This window comes from Aspergillus ibericus (assembly GCF_003184845.1).
Source record: "Aspergillus ibericus CBS 121593 unplaced genomic scaffold BO80scaffold_66, whole genome shotgun sequence".
NCBI classification, from domain to species: Eukaryota; Fungi; Ascomycota; class Eurotiomycetes; order Eurotiales; family Aspergillaceae; genus Aspergillus; species Aspergillus ibericus.
Window position 1 is genome coordinate 1 of NW_020292164.1, and position 11806 is coordinate 11806.

Here is an 11806-nt window from a genome sequence, read left to right on the forward strand (position 1 = left end):
GGCCATGACCACCGACGTAGAAGATGGCGTCAAAGTCATCGGCGTTGACGTCAGACAGCTTGACGGTGTTGGTCCAGAGGGATTCTTGCTCCTGGTGAAATTTGGATGACACGGGGTCGTCCTTGAACATCTCGACGGAGCCCGGGTCGAGAGGGGCCTTGCCGCCCTTGGGGGAGGCGATCACGAGCTCGGTCTTCTCGTGCAGGACGGCCCAGGGGTGCGCGAATTCAGGCTATAAGGTTAGTGGTTGTGCAGTGGTGGTGGTGGGGTGGTGGACGTACCAAGTACCAGCCCGTAGGCTTGTTGTTGGCATTGTGGTGGTCGTGGGAGGAGAGAACGACGAGGACCTTGGGAGCCATGTTGATGGATACTGATGAGGGTTGGATGGATGGAGAAGACTGAAGCGCTTGATAATCCTGAGGGTATAATTCTGGGTCAATGGGTATTTAAGTCGTGCCTGGCGGGGGTATCGAGTCTGGGTCTCGTCATGACATCAACTGGCCAAGCTTTGGTGGGATGGATGGATTCCTGGTTGCTATTGGCTGGCTGGTAGACAGATGACACTAGCCGGAAAGGGCTAGTGTCCGCTGATGCTTTCCATCACTCGGTGTTTTCGTCGGCAGCTTTCAGCAGCATTCGGTGGTTGTCTCTGATGTTCCATTGCAACTGAGGCCTGTCTGATATCTATGTTGAAGTTGCATCATCACAAGTCACAATTAACAGCATCAGGCAACTTGCACCAGTCTAGCTTCGCAGCGGTGCCGCGGTTAGCTGTCTTATCTCCGATCCTTGGCTGCTTACCGAAAATCTTCCTTGGCGAGAGATAGTTAGACTGAGACATGGATTCATCGAGTCGGCACGAAGCCAATTAGCGTCGCCATCAGCAGCGTACGATTCGAAGCACTTCTTTTCTGGTCTTTGCTGGTGCCGGTCGAGCGGATCGCTGGTGGGGCTTTGTCAGGGCCTATTGTTCCACCGATGCGTCTTGGAAACCAGTTCCGATTGCCATCTTTGGGCTGGGGGATGCTTGGCTGGTGAAGAAATAGTGCGATAGACTCATCTCGAGTTGTTGTACATTGTAAGTATCCAACAAGGCAGCTGGACAATGGTCAGTGCTTATGGGTCAATTCATCTACAGCGGATATATATTCCAGTAAACGGATCGCAGGAATCTATCACTCGAAGAATTACGCACTGGATTATGCTCTGAATAATGGCTGGCTCCATTCATATCTAGTGAGAATTACCTAGAGATTTGCATCTATCACAAATGAGCCAGAACCGCATCCGCGCCCGAAACCTGCACCAGTCAGCCATCACATCCCTAAACCACAGGCCAAAAAAACATACCTTAACCACCCCCCTCTCCGTCTCAATCTGCGCATACGTGACCTTACCATGATCAATGATAATAGCGAACCGTCCCGTACGACCCGCATTCGCCCAGCCGATAGAATTCGAGAAGCGCGCGTCGGGATCACTCAGAAACAGCTGTCCCCATTAGTTACCCACACACCACCCAACATAACCCCCACCCATAGGAGATAAACTCACAATATCATCCCCCTTCACATCATTCGCCTTCCCCCACGCACTCATCACATACGAATCATTCGACGCAATCACCGCCACCACTTGCACGCCCTTCTCTTTCAATTGGGGTAGGTTCTGGATGTACCCTGGGACATGGTTGATCGAGCAGGTGGGGGTGAATGCGCCTGTCAAACGCCTCATTTAGCAACTGCTCTTGATTCCTTCCAGCATGTATGACATAGTTAAGGGGAGGGGGGGACTACCTGGCACCGAAAACAAAACGACCTTCTTATCGGCCCATTCTTGGCTCGCGTTGTAGTTGATGGGGATGCCGCACGCCGTGATATCTCCGCTTTCTTCGGTCCAGGGGATGTACCTGTAAGTTCTTGTTAAATCTCATTTCAGGGGGAGGAGTGGGGGAGATTTACTGGAAGACTACGTCCGAGGGGAAGGAATCGCCGGGTTTGAGGGCCATTTTGTGTGGAGGGTATGGTGGGTGTGGGTGGGTGTAGGTGGTGATGTTGGTGATGGGTTGGATAGAACGCGGGGTAATCGGGAGGGGAATAAATAGGAGCTATGGAGCTGCTAGCAGGTAGTAGCTAGGAGTAAGCGCATGTCACCATCGATTTGTGGGTGGCGTCTTCAAGGTTCGGACTTCTGATAGCTGGCACTGCAGCCTGCAGCCGGCCTCGGAGGTCTCCGCGTTCCGCAGCGGCTCGGGTCGGCTGTCGGACGGAGGGGTTTTGATTATTTATTGCTTCCATTGGGTCTATTTATTTATTCATTGGTCTATTGAATCATGTCTATTCTATTTAAATGGCCCGGCGAAATTGCACCGGCACATCCACCTTCGCGCCTAGCTTCTTCGCCGCGTTCATCACCCATTCTGGCTCCCGCATGAACTGTCGCGCCATAAACACCAGATCGGCCACAGGCTCCGGGCCAGATACCGTGGCATTCGCGGCGTGAGCCTCATCAGCACCCTCGACCAGCCCCTTGGCCTGTTCGGCTTCCGTGATGAAGCCGACCGCACCCACCAGCGTCTTCGCACCGGTCGCACGGATGGCCTTGCGCACGGCCGAGGCCAGATCAATGTGGTAGTTGGTGTGCAGCTTAATCTTCTGGTCGCGGTGATTGCCGCCGGAGCTGACATCCACCAGATCGACCCCGAGTTCTGACAGCAAGGGCAGGAGCTGCAGCGAGCTCTCCAGCGTCCAAGTGCCCGATTCTTCCGCAACCGCCTGCCCGTCCAGCCACTCGGTCGCGCTGATGCGGAGGAACAACGGCGTACCGCTGGGAATGGCAGCACGGATGGCCGTCAGAACCTCGCGGAGCATGCGAGTGCGATTCTCAAAGCTGCCTCCGTAGGCATCCGTCCGCTTGTTGGTCACCGGGCTCAGGAACTGGTGGAGCAGGTATCCGTGGGCGGCGTGCACCTCAATCACATCGACACCGGCCCGGACGGCCGTCTCCGCGCCCTTGGCGAAGGCTTGTACCAGCTCCTGGATTTCCTCCACCGATAACGCCCGAGGCGTGCAGTATCCCGGTCCCCAGATATGTTCCTCCCCGCCACTCGGACCGACCACGTTGGACGGCCATCCTCCTACGCTCTCCTCGGCGATAATGGCGGGCTTCTTCGCTTCCGCAGCGACCCACGGGGGAGCCGCGCTGGCCTTGCGACCCGCGTGGGCCAGCTGGACGGCCACCTTGGCACCCTGGCTGTGGCAGAAGCGCACAACCCGCTGGAGACTCTTGAATTGTTCCGATTCGGGGGAATGGTCCCAGAGACCGGCATCGTTGGGCGAAATGCGACCGTTGGCCTGGACGGCTTGCGCCTCGACGAACACCAGGCCGGCGCCCTTGAGGGCAAACTGGCCCAGGTGGGCAATGTGGTAGTCGGTCAGGGCGCCGAGGAGGGGTGAGGAGGGGTCGCTTTCGGCCGAGTACATGCACATGGGCGACACGACGACGCGGTTCTTGAGGGTCACATCGCGAATCTGTAGGGGGCGAAACAGAGTGGGCGTGTCGGGGTCGGCGGGGTGGAGGGCGGCACCGCCATTGTTGGCGGGGGTGAAGTAGGGGGTGTGCTCGGATTGAATCACGCGGGGGGCTTGGTGAAGGGAACCCATGATGATGCCTGGAAGGGAAAGAATGAGGTCTGTTGCATACCAGACATGATGGCAATGCGATGCGATTTTATACTCGGGAGTGTTGGAGAGAAGGTTGCATTATTAATGGAACCGAAAGATGGTTGGGGTCACTGCTGACAAATGGCCGGATATCGGCAGTGAGAGACACTCTCTCACTGACAAGGAACTGATCACATCATTTGGTACAGGCACATCTACGACAGATTGGCCTTGATCTCCCTTAGCACCTTTTCAAACACCCCCGTGTCCGACGTCCAGAGGGTGTCGTGCTCGGTCCCTTTCTCGACCACCGAGTCAAAGCACACGGCACCCCGGAGATCGGCCTGCGCAAAACAGTCCTCAAAGTACTTCTGCCCCTTGGGTCCAATCATCCCATCCGACTCGGCAAAGAATACCTTGAGCTTCAAAGGCTGTTCGTTAGGATGACCTTCCCGGTATCGTTCTTCTGCCTGCACTAGCCCTTGGAGATACACCGGCAGGTCTTCGCAGGCTCCCCACAGCCCCGGCCCCTTCTTCAGGCAGATCACGGCCTCGTCGTTGAATCCGGAGGTATCCTCCTGACAGATGTACTCCATGGCCAAGCGGTCTAACACCTTGGCCGCCTCCTCGTCCATCCCGTACCCAGCGAGACAAGCCTCAGACCGACTGGGGCCTTCGGCGCGGGTGCTGGGAATGCTACTGGCCATGGCCGAGAAGACGGCCGCACTGGCGCTGAACGAGGGGGCGGCTTTTACGAAGAGATTCATCAGTTTATCGTATTGATGGAGAATTGCTTTGGGCAGCATCTGGGCCATCTTCAATGATAGAATGTCCGAGTGTTTGGGTTCAACCCATGGTCCTGTACCTGTCAGCGTTGCTTGGCATAGAATGCCTCAATTCCGGTTGTTGAGATACACGAACCCATCAAGACGGCCAGCGGCGTGTTTGGCCAGAGAAGATCCCGGCGCTGCGACAAGAGATTCAGGATGTAGATCGTGCCAGCACTGTGCGACAAAGGAATAACATGTGGGATGGACAGATGCTTCAACACCGCTGCCACTGCTTCCAGCCAGATGGTGACTCGTTTGGCTACCGGGACGGGGGTCGATCCGCCGATGCCAGGCCTACACTGTCAGCCTGGTGGATATATTTCAAGTAATAAGCGTACCGGTCGATGGATAGCATCCTGACTCCTAGCTTGTTGGCCAGGTAGTCTTTATGGTAGCACCACAGGCGAGAACCCCCCATGCCTGGAATGAGCAGGATAGTCGGGGTGGGGGTGCCATTCGTCGTCTGGGGCCCGATGTCCGCGTAGGTAACGGCCAGAGGGCCATGATCGGCTGCGGCAGGGAGGACAAGTCGCTGGTGGAAGCGCTTTTCCGCCGTGAACTCAAGCAGATGGGTGTGGTCCGACATGCTGCGCATTCGCATCTTCTGATGGTTGATGTTGATGCGGCGGATGTTAGTGCGGGGGCTGATTTAAATAACTACTGGGAACAGGCAGCAACACGACGCTTGCACTTCTCTATAGGCTTACGCCGAATTCTTTGTTCATGTCACACGCCATTAATTTCCTTGATATACCTAGGGCTATGCACCCTGCATCACTCGGCCGGAAACACCCTCCTGCCCTCAAACCACGTCTCCAACACGGTCGCGCCCTGAAACTCCCCCTGGCTCAAATCCCGATCCACCAGAATGAAATTGGCCTTCTTGCCCACCTCCAAACTGCCCGTCCGGTGCTGCGCCCCAACCGCCTCCGCCCCGCTGAGAGTCAACACCCGACACAGGATCTCCCCGCCTCGCTGCATCGCCGTCTCCCCTACCGCGAGCCGTCGACTCTTCCCGCCAGGTAAATACCGCACCCGCTTCACAATCGCCGCCAAGGCATCGAACAACGATGGCGTCTCGGGTAACATCCAGTCTGACCCGATGGTCATGAGTGCGCCCGTGGCGAGTACCCCGTTAAAGGCCCATTTGTTCAGCTCGGGATACTCGTCCACCACGTCGTGATGGAAGATGGCCGGTGACATTTCCGCCGTCACCCGCAACGGAGCGAACCGCGCGATGTCATCTGCATCTGCCATTAGCTAGCTTCCCTCACATCCGGGGAAATACATACCAGCATGCACCGCATTACAATGCGCCAGTTCATGTCGCGGACCAGCCGGATTCCTCGCCCGTACCCGGGCAATCACATCAAGCGCCTGTCGCGCCGAGCCTTCCCCTGCAACATGCAGCTTGCAGGTCATGCCCCGACTATCGTATTTCTTGACAGCCTCAAACAGAAACTCCGCATCTAGCGCTAGATGCGTGGGAATCGGTCTCCCATTCGCATCCAGATCCGCCTGCGTGAATTCAGGCGGAAGAGGAGCCCCGTCTAGCCAGAACTTGACAAATTGCGTATGGACATGTTTGCTGCGGAATCCCTCGGCCACGTCCAATAACCCGGCTAGACTGTCCTGCGGTTCCATGGCGAAGTATACCGGAGCGGACACGATGTGCGTGTAGATGTCCATATCAAGACGGTTCTCCTGCTCTAGTTCCCGGACGGCGTGGAGGTACAGGGTATTAGCGGACGCTTCCTGGCAGGAAGTGATTCCGTATCGATGACAGATGGACGTGGCTTGATGAATGGCCCGTTTCACATGTGCCAACGGGGGGATAGGGAGGCAGTCGAACACCGCCGTCATGGCATTCTCGACGACTTCACCCGTCAGTTTCCCATCGCTGCGCCGCACGTAATATCCGCCTTCGGGATCGGGAGCACCATTGGGATCGATCCCCGCGCGGAGAAGTCCCTCCGTGTTTAGCAGAATCCGATGACACGACACTTCGCGGATGAGCACGGGCTTGTTTTGGTATCGCTCGTCGAGGTATTTCCGGTCCGGAATGCCATCGGGGAAGTGGCTGGCCTGGTAGAAGTTTCCGATCAGCCAGTCGCCCGTGACGTTGGCGAAGGCGCAGGCGCAGGCGCTGTGAGCGAGTCGGGAGGGGAGGTTGTCGGGGGTGGAGTTGAAGCCAATCCGGGCTTCGTTCAGGGCTTGGAGACCCGCGATGAGTAGATGGGTGTGGGCGTCGTGAATGCCGGGCATGACGAAGCGCTGGCGGAGGTCATATTGGACGAGACCGCGCGAGGCGGCGATCTTCAGAATGGCTTTGTTGCTCCCGATGTGGTCGATGATGCCGGTCGGGGAGACGATGAAGGCTTCTGCCCAGGGCTGGTTCTCGTTGATGGTGTAGATCCGGCCGTTGTGGAAGGCGAGGGCGTTGCTGGGGTCTATCGATGAGTAGACGCGCATTGTGAGAGCGGGAAACTCAATTCAGGGGATATCTCTGCAGCTGTCGGTTTTTATAGCTGGACGATGTTGAGATGAGCTGTCTATTGGAGATAGACCTGTCATACCCAACAAACGACCAGTCATACTGACCGGTCTTCTGCATCCTCATAGGGCTTGGCTCGAACCTCCACACTGGCAGTCTAGATCCTCGCCCAGCTGGTGCTATCACTAGTTCAGCCTCCCGTCGAAACCCTGGGTACCACCCACGTCAACTGAACCTGACTATTCTACTCCCCTGCGACCACACGATACCCGGTGGGAGTGGGTTAGGTTAGAACATCGCGCGGTGTGGTGATTTTGTGGATATGCTGGTGAAGAAGGAGAAATGTGAGGTGTGTGATGACCACCTTGATAGATTTCGGAAGTTGGAGACTCAAACGTTATCGTAAAGAGGATACTATGTCTATAACTGAGTCGGGAAGCTTCAAACAAAACGATTCCATCAAAATTACCAGTCACAATCACCGTATAAGTAGCGAGCCCAGACAGCCAACTTATAGTCCCTTATTAGACTATGAGGAATCAGGCAGATACTCCGCGAAGGTCCGCATCTTATCAGATCGGTTTCGATCATCGTAAAAGTACCTCCGGGTCTGGGTGGAATGGATACCAGAGGTCATTGTTCCGTTTTGTTTAGAAAGGGCGTGGACTTGGCTGAAATGGATTCATTGATTGGTCGAGAGAATGCAAGGCCACTGGTTCCAGGTTGTATCGGAGCCGAAGCCGGGACGCAAGAGTAGGTTTAGTGGATGGCATGAATATGATTATATAGGGGAAAGTTGATTTTCTGGGTTGCTGGGATGTCTCTACTGTTGTACGAGGTCGTGAAAGATATGGATTACCTTTACGAGGGTATGATATACGGAATTGCAAGCAATGAAAAGTAACCGTTGATTCACAGAGCCTTGGTAATATACTAACTGCTAATTCTCAACCCCTGGCAGCAAACATCACCTACCCCCTCTGCATCCCCTACCAGGTTTTGAGTAAGTAGGCCATACGGAGTAAGACCAAGTTGAGTAAAGTCAAGCATCATCAGAGCGTCTACGACGGCAGTGGCCGTAGCGCTGAAATATTCAGTCATGGTCCTTTTCGGATATGGCATGTTATACGCACCTCACCGCGTTGACGGTAGCAATCATGGCAACGTTCCCCGCGACGACACTCCCAGTCATATTCGCAGCGTTCGCCACAGTAGTCGATCTATGTCATTCAAGGATTAGGTAGAGCAAGTAAATAGGGGGCAGGGGCTTACGCCGAGAGTTCCGTCAGTGACCTTGGTGGATCCAATGTCGGCGGTGTTTTGCTCCGAAGTGGCGCCCATGGCGAGGCCAAGAAGGGCCATGACGATCAAGCTGAGCTTCATGGTGCTGTGTTTTCATCGTTAGTGTTTATCTCTGGGGTGGTGGAAGGGAAACGTGCTTGGAGTTGTCCGGCGATTTAGCTGTATGCAATGAAGTGAGTCTGTCGCGATTGATGTCGAGGATGATGCCTTGGAGGGCGCGTCGGAGGCCTCTATTTATGCTTGTCGTTGAGGATTGTTATTGACTATGCATCGTCGACTCAGAACTCATGACTATCTGTGCTACTGCTCGACGGAGACTTCTAGTATACAGCTATTGAGTAGGTTTCGGAGGGTATACAATATCGCAATATATGTCCCAGCCGATGCTACCCTCATTGCAGGCATTCGGTCTGGTTGGTTCAGGAACCGCCGATGCCAAGCAGCACCGGGTCGGCGCCGTCAATGCAAAGTAGGGGGTGTTACACTGCCCGGCCGCCATCCCAGATATAAGGTTGGTGCAACCTGCGAGGGAACTAGTTCAGCCCGCTGCGGGATGCCGCAGGTCGGATGACAACATACGCTGGGTTGCATCGATGCTGCTGGTTCAATCAATCAGTCTACACCTGTCGCTCAGCCAGTTCCTGTTTCACTATCCAACCGTGCAGAATCACTGCAATATGATGATACAGAGGCAAGTTGGTAGGCGCTGTGACGAAGACTCGGTGTATTGGCAGCCCCTATGACCCGCCAACAAGCCAGTGACACAGTCTAGCGCTTATTCTCGCTCGTCAAGCCAGATTCTTCAATCGCTGCCAAGATGTAAGCTTATAATGAAGGCATCCTGACAGCTGACCTGTCATGGATCGGTCGGGTAGAATGGCATGACTCCGGCGAATAAATTCGATGTTGATGCTAGGGCATTGGCATCCAATGAGGTACCTCGTTGCTGCCAATCGGATCGCTGGAGACCACTGACGGCTGACTGATACTAGCCAATGCTCCGAACCGAGACTGGAGAAATACAGTCAAAGTGGCCCAGATTCGACGGAAGGAAGGCCAACTGTGGGATTGCTGGTCAGATCTGGTCTTGGAGTAGATTGTCTGTAAAACTATTCGTCTGACCACTTCGCCCTACTCTCGTACCAGAGTTAGCAATGTTGCTATTTTGGGCAGTGGCTGCAACTAGGAAGTTTATCTGACGCCTATAGGTAGACTGGACTTGCCGAGAAGCTCGGAGGTGGGATGGCTGTCTGATTTCGATGATGCAGAGGGCAGTTTCCCTCCAGTCAGGGAAGGTAGGATGCGGGGGTTCAGCCAGCAGCGTCTATCAATTTTCAGCTACCCAATTCTTACACTCTTTGACGGCGACCATCCGAGGATCTCTCAATGCCTGATGGGATGAGCACAACGAACAAGCTTATTCTCCGGCTGCGGATCCATAAATCACGACATCCAAGGTTACATCGCCGCAGACTCGGGCATCCAGCCAGCCATGGCCAATGCTCCCACAATGACCCACCGCCGGATCGTGGTCCTGTCTGTTCTTATCGACTGAACGGAAGCTTGATGCAGACCCGAGTTTGGCTCAACCCACGCAATGCTGACCGCGAACGGGAATCGACTTCCTCCATGACGCCCCTTGACGTCGACCATCAACCACTCCGCAACCATGTGGCATGGATGCAGACCTACTCTTCTACAAGTTCAGGGAGGAACTTGAACAGACAAACAATACACCCGATCGCTAGAGCTTCACAAACATGACTGCTGTGAAACTGCTGCAGCCCCTGCCGGTGGCATCGCCTCGTCCAGTTGTGTCGAGCAGGCCGGTGACACTCGACTATACCTTGCGCGATCTCTATGCATTGGACAGCGATACCCCCCAAGACATCACCCTGGCCTTTGAATTCCCATGCAAGTTCCCTCGAGACCAGATCCCGCATTCTTCGGCCGTACAGTTTCTGTACGCCTCCAGTTTCCCCGGAACGGATTCAGAGGAGGAGATCCTGAATCTGTTAAAACGCGGTATCGCTCAGCGAAATTCGTTCCTGGCCGGCCGTTCATCCGTCATTATGGTGGACCTGAGCGGCAACGGAGGGGACGATCTCGACGCCATCGTGAACGCGTCCCAGGAAGATGTCCTTGGAGTCTACGACCAACTTGGTCCGGATCAGCGACCGAACGTACAATTCATCCGAAACTTGCACGAGGCCAGCTGGTCCCGGATTCCCCCACCGCCGTGGTGATCCCACAGGACTGTCTGTGTCATTTCGATCCGGTTTTGGATCCCAACGTCCACTACGAGATCCTCTCCAAACGCTGGCTCGCCCGGTGTGGTGTGCCGACCCCGAAATCCAGGGTCATCGACCCACTCCCGATGCAGGGCTGGGGGGGCGGCCAGGATGCGGAGATCCGACGGATGCTGCGTGCGGTGCAGGTACAGGAACTCCCATTTGTGGTGAAGGTGTCCATTGCTACGTCTGGTCGGGGAACATACGTCGTCCGCAGCGAATCGGATAGAGAATCTACGTGCAACGAGCTCCACGGGTTTCTCCAAGACACCCTCGGTAAGGTCCACGAACAAAATGAGCGACTGTACCCGGCCAGTTTCGTGATCCAGGAACTGGTACCCGGGGAAGCTCACGGGGTGACATTCTTCGTTACGAAACGAGGACGCGTTATTTATCTTGCGACATCTCAACAACAGTTCGACCTTGACGGACACTGGCAGGGCGCACGCGTCTCGTATCTTTTAGAGCCGGCCTTTCAGAATCGGTACCGGAGTACACTCGAGACACTAGGCAGGGAGTTACACAAGAAGGGGTACTACGGGCCCGCGGGGGCTGATATCATGACGGATCAACATGGGAAGCAGGCGATCGTGGACGTCAATCCGCGGGTCACTGGGTCGTATCCGTTTGGGCTGCTCAAGACGCATTTCATGCAGCGGGGGCTGTTCGAGGCGGCGATTCTCTCGCCATTGGTCCTGCGATGCACGCGGAGTACGTTTGAGAGCCAGTTTACGGGAGAGATCATGGACGGGAGGATGATCATCAACTCGTGGGTGCATGATTGCAAGCGAGAGTCCAGCTGGGCGGCCGTGACCGTGGGTGCAGAGGATGCTGTGCAGCTGAACCGGTTGATGCGGATTCTGGAAACGTTTGTCAAGACGGGGGCGTATTCCGTCGTTGCGGAACTATAATATTAGAATATACCGTTCTTCTATTGTGGTATGCATTTGCCTCGGCAGTTTAGAATATACCACAGCACAACCATCCTGATCCTGATCCACGAGTATCCTCCTCACTCCACCTCTTCTCATCCCACTCACCTTCATCATCCTCACTTGCATCCGGCTCATCTCGATACCTCCCCATGTCCACCTGTATCCCCTTGATCCACTCCACCTCCAACTCAAACGCGCCCTCCTGCTCCCCAAAGAAACTATACTCATCAGCCCAATCCAAACCCAACCTATCCCACGCTCCCCCATTCAACAAACCAACAAGAGAAAAAAA

At 55.2% G+C, this 11806-nt stretch overlaps 8 protein-coding genes across 8 annotated transcripts in view; 1 reads left to right on the forward strand and 7 right to left on the reverse strand.

Annotated features, from left to right (window-relative positions):
• Positions 1-808, reverse strand: BO80DRAFT_246908 (class I glutamine amidotransferase-like protein; the record flags this gene model as incomplete). Its single annotated transcript, XM_025714597.1, has 2 exons — positions 282-808; positions 1-232 (listed from the first exon to the last, which is right to left on the reverse strand). Coding segments are annotated over exons 1-2 (310 nt in total), but the record flags the coding sequence as incomplete, so codon positions are not given.
• Positions 809-1180: 372 nt separating this feature from the next.
• BO80DRAFT_393050 (peroxiredoxin family protein) lies at positions 1181-2036 on the reverse strand. Its single transcript, XM_025717242.1, has 5 exons — positions 1962-2036; positions 1797-1909; positions 1555-1718; positions 1351-1491; positions 1181-1300 (listed from the first exon to the last, which is right to left on the reverse strand). The coding sequence occupies exons 1-5, from the start codon at positions 2006-2008 to the stop codon at positions 1265-1267; spliced, it is 501 nt and encodes a 166-aa protein (XP_025570135.1). The 5' UTR covers positions 2009-2036; the 3' UTR covers positions 1181-1264.
• Positions 2037-2184: 148 nt separating this feature from the next.
• On the reverse strand, positions 2185-3770 carry BO80DRAFT_247004 (NADH:flavin oxidoreductase/NADH oxidase). Its single transcript, XM_025714598.1, has one exon. The coding sequence runs from the start codon at positions 3660-3662 to the stop codon at positions 2346-2348; it is 1317 nt and encodes a 438-aa protein (XP_025570136.1). The 5' UTR covers positions 3663-3770; the 3' UTR covers positions 2185-2345.
• Positions 3771-3877: 107 nt separating this feature from the next.
• Positions 3878-5087, reverse strand: BO80DRAFT_367783 (alpha/beta fold hydrolase; the record flags this gene model as incomplete). The annotated part of the gene is made up of 3 exons (XM_025716303.1): positions 3878-4521; positions 4584-4786; positions 4831-5087. The coding sequence occupies 3 exons, from the start codon at positions 5085-5087 to the stop codon at positions 3878-3880; spliced, it is 1104 nt and encodes a 367-aa protein (XP_025570137.1).
• Positions 5088-5266: 179 nt separating this feature from the next.
• On the reverse strand, positions 5267-6964 carry BO80DRAFT_459442 (amidohydrolase; the record flags this gene model as incomplete). Its single annotated transcript, XM_025722344.1, has 2 exons — positions 5267-5736; positions 5785-6964. 2 exons carry the CDS (start codon positions 6962-6964, stop codon positions 5267-5269), a joined length of 1650 nt encoding a protein of 549 aa, XP_025570138.1.
• Positions 6965-8028: 1064 nt separating this feature from the next.
• BO80DRAFT_449815 (uncharacterized protein) lies at positions 8029-8369 on the reverse strand (the record flags this gene model as incomplete). The annotated part of the gene is made up of 3 exons (XM_025721768.1): positions 8029-8070; positions 8120-8206; positions 8259-8369. The coding sequence occupies 3 exons, from the start codon at positions 8367-8369 to the stop codon at positions 8029-8031; spliced, it is 240 nt and encodes a 79-aa protein (XP_025570139.1).
• Positions 8370-10048: 1679 nt separating this feature from the next.
• BO80DRAFT_485768 (putative solid-state culture specific protein) lies at positions 10049-11806 on the forward strand (the record flags this gene model as incomplete). The annotated part of the gene is made up of 2 exons (XM_025723505.1): positions 10049-10471; positions 10504-11806. The coding sequence occupies 2 exons, from the start codon at positions 10049-10051 to the stop codon at positions 11488-11490; spliced, it is 1410 nt and encodes a 469-aa protein (XP_025570140.1). The 3' UTR covers positions 11491-11806.
• Positions 11444-11806, reverse strand: part of BO80DRAFT_418052 (CIA30 family protein) — a 1052-nt gene continuing 689 nt past the window's right edge. Inside the window, exon 3 of the mRNA XM_025718247.1 lies at positions 11444-11732. Within this exon, the coding sequence (XP_025570141.1) occupies positions 11540-11732 (193 nt within the window). The 3' untranslated portion in view covers positions 11444-11539. The remainder of the gene's footprint in view (positions 11733-11806) is intronic.

Bases quoted from the DNA above. Each gene is read 5' to 3' on its own strand.
- BO80DRAFT_393050 (XM_025717242.1), bottom strand. From the start codon at position 2,008: ATGGCCCTCAAACCCGGCGATTCCTTCCCCTCGGACGTAGTCTTCCA. The intron at 1,719-1,796 runs GTAGTCCCCCCC...GGCGTTTGACAG, and splicing joins CGTTTTGTTTTCGGTGCCAG to GCGCATTCACCCCCACCTGC. The intron at 1,301-1,350 runs GTATGTTTTTTT...TGACTGGTGCAG, and splicing joins CGGAGAGGGGGGTGGTTAAG to GTTTCGGGCGCGGATGCGGT.
- BO80DRAFT_247004 (XM_025714598.1), bottom strand. From the start codon at position 3,662: ATGGGTTCCCTTCACCAAGCCCCCCGCGTGATTCAATCCGAGCACACC.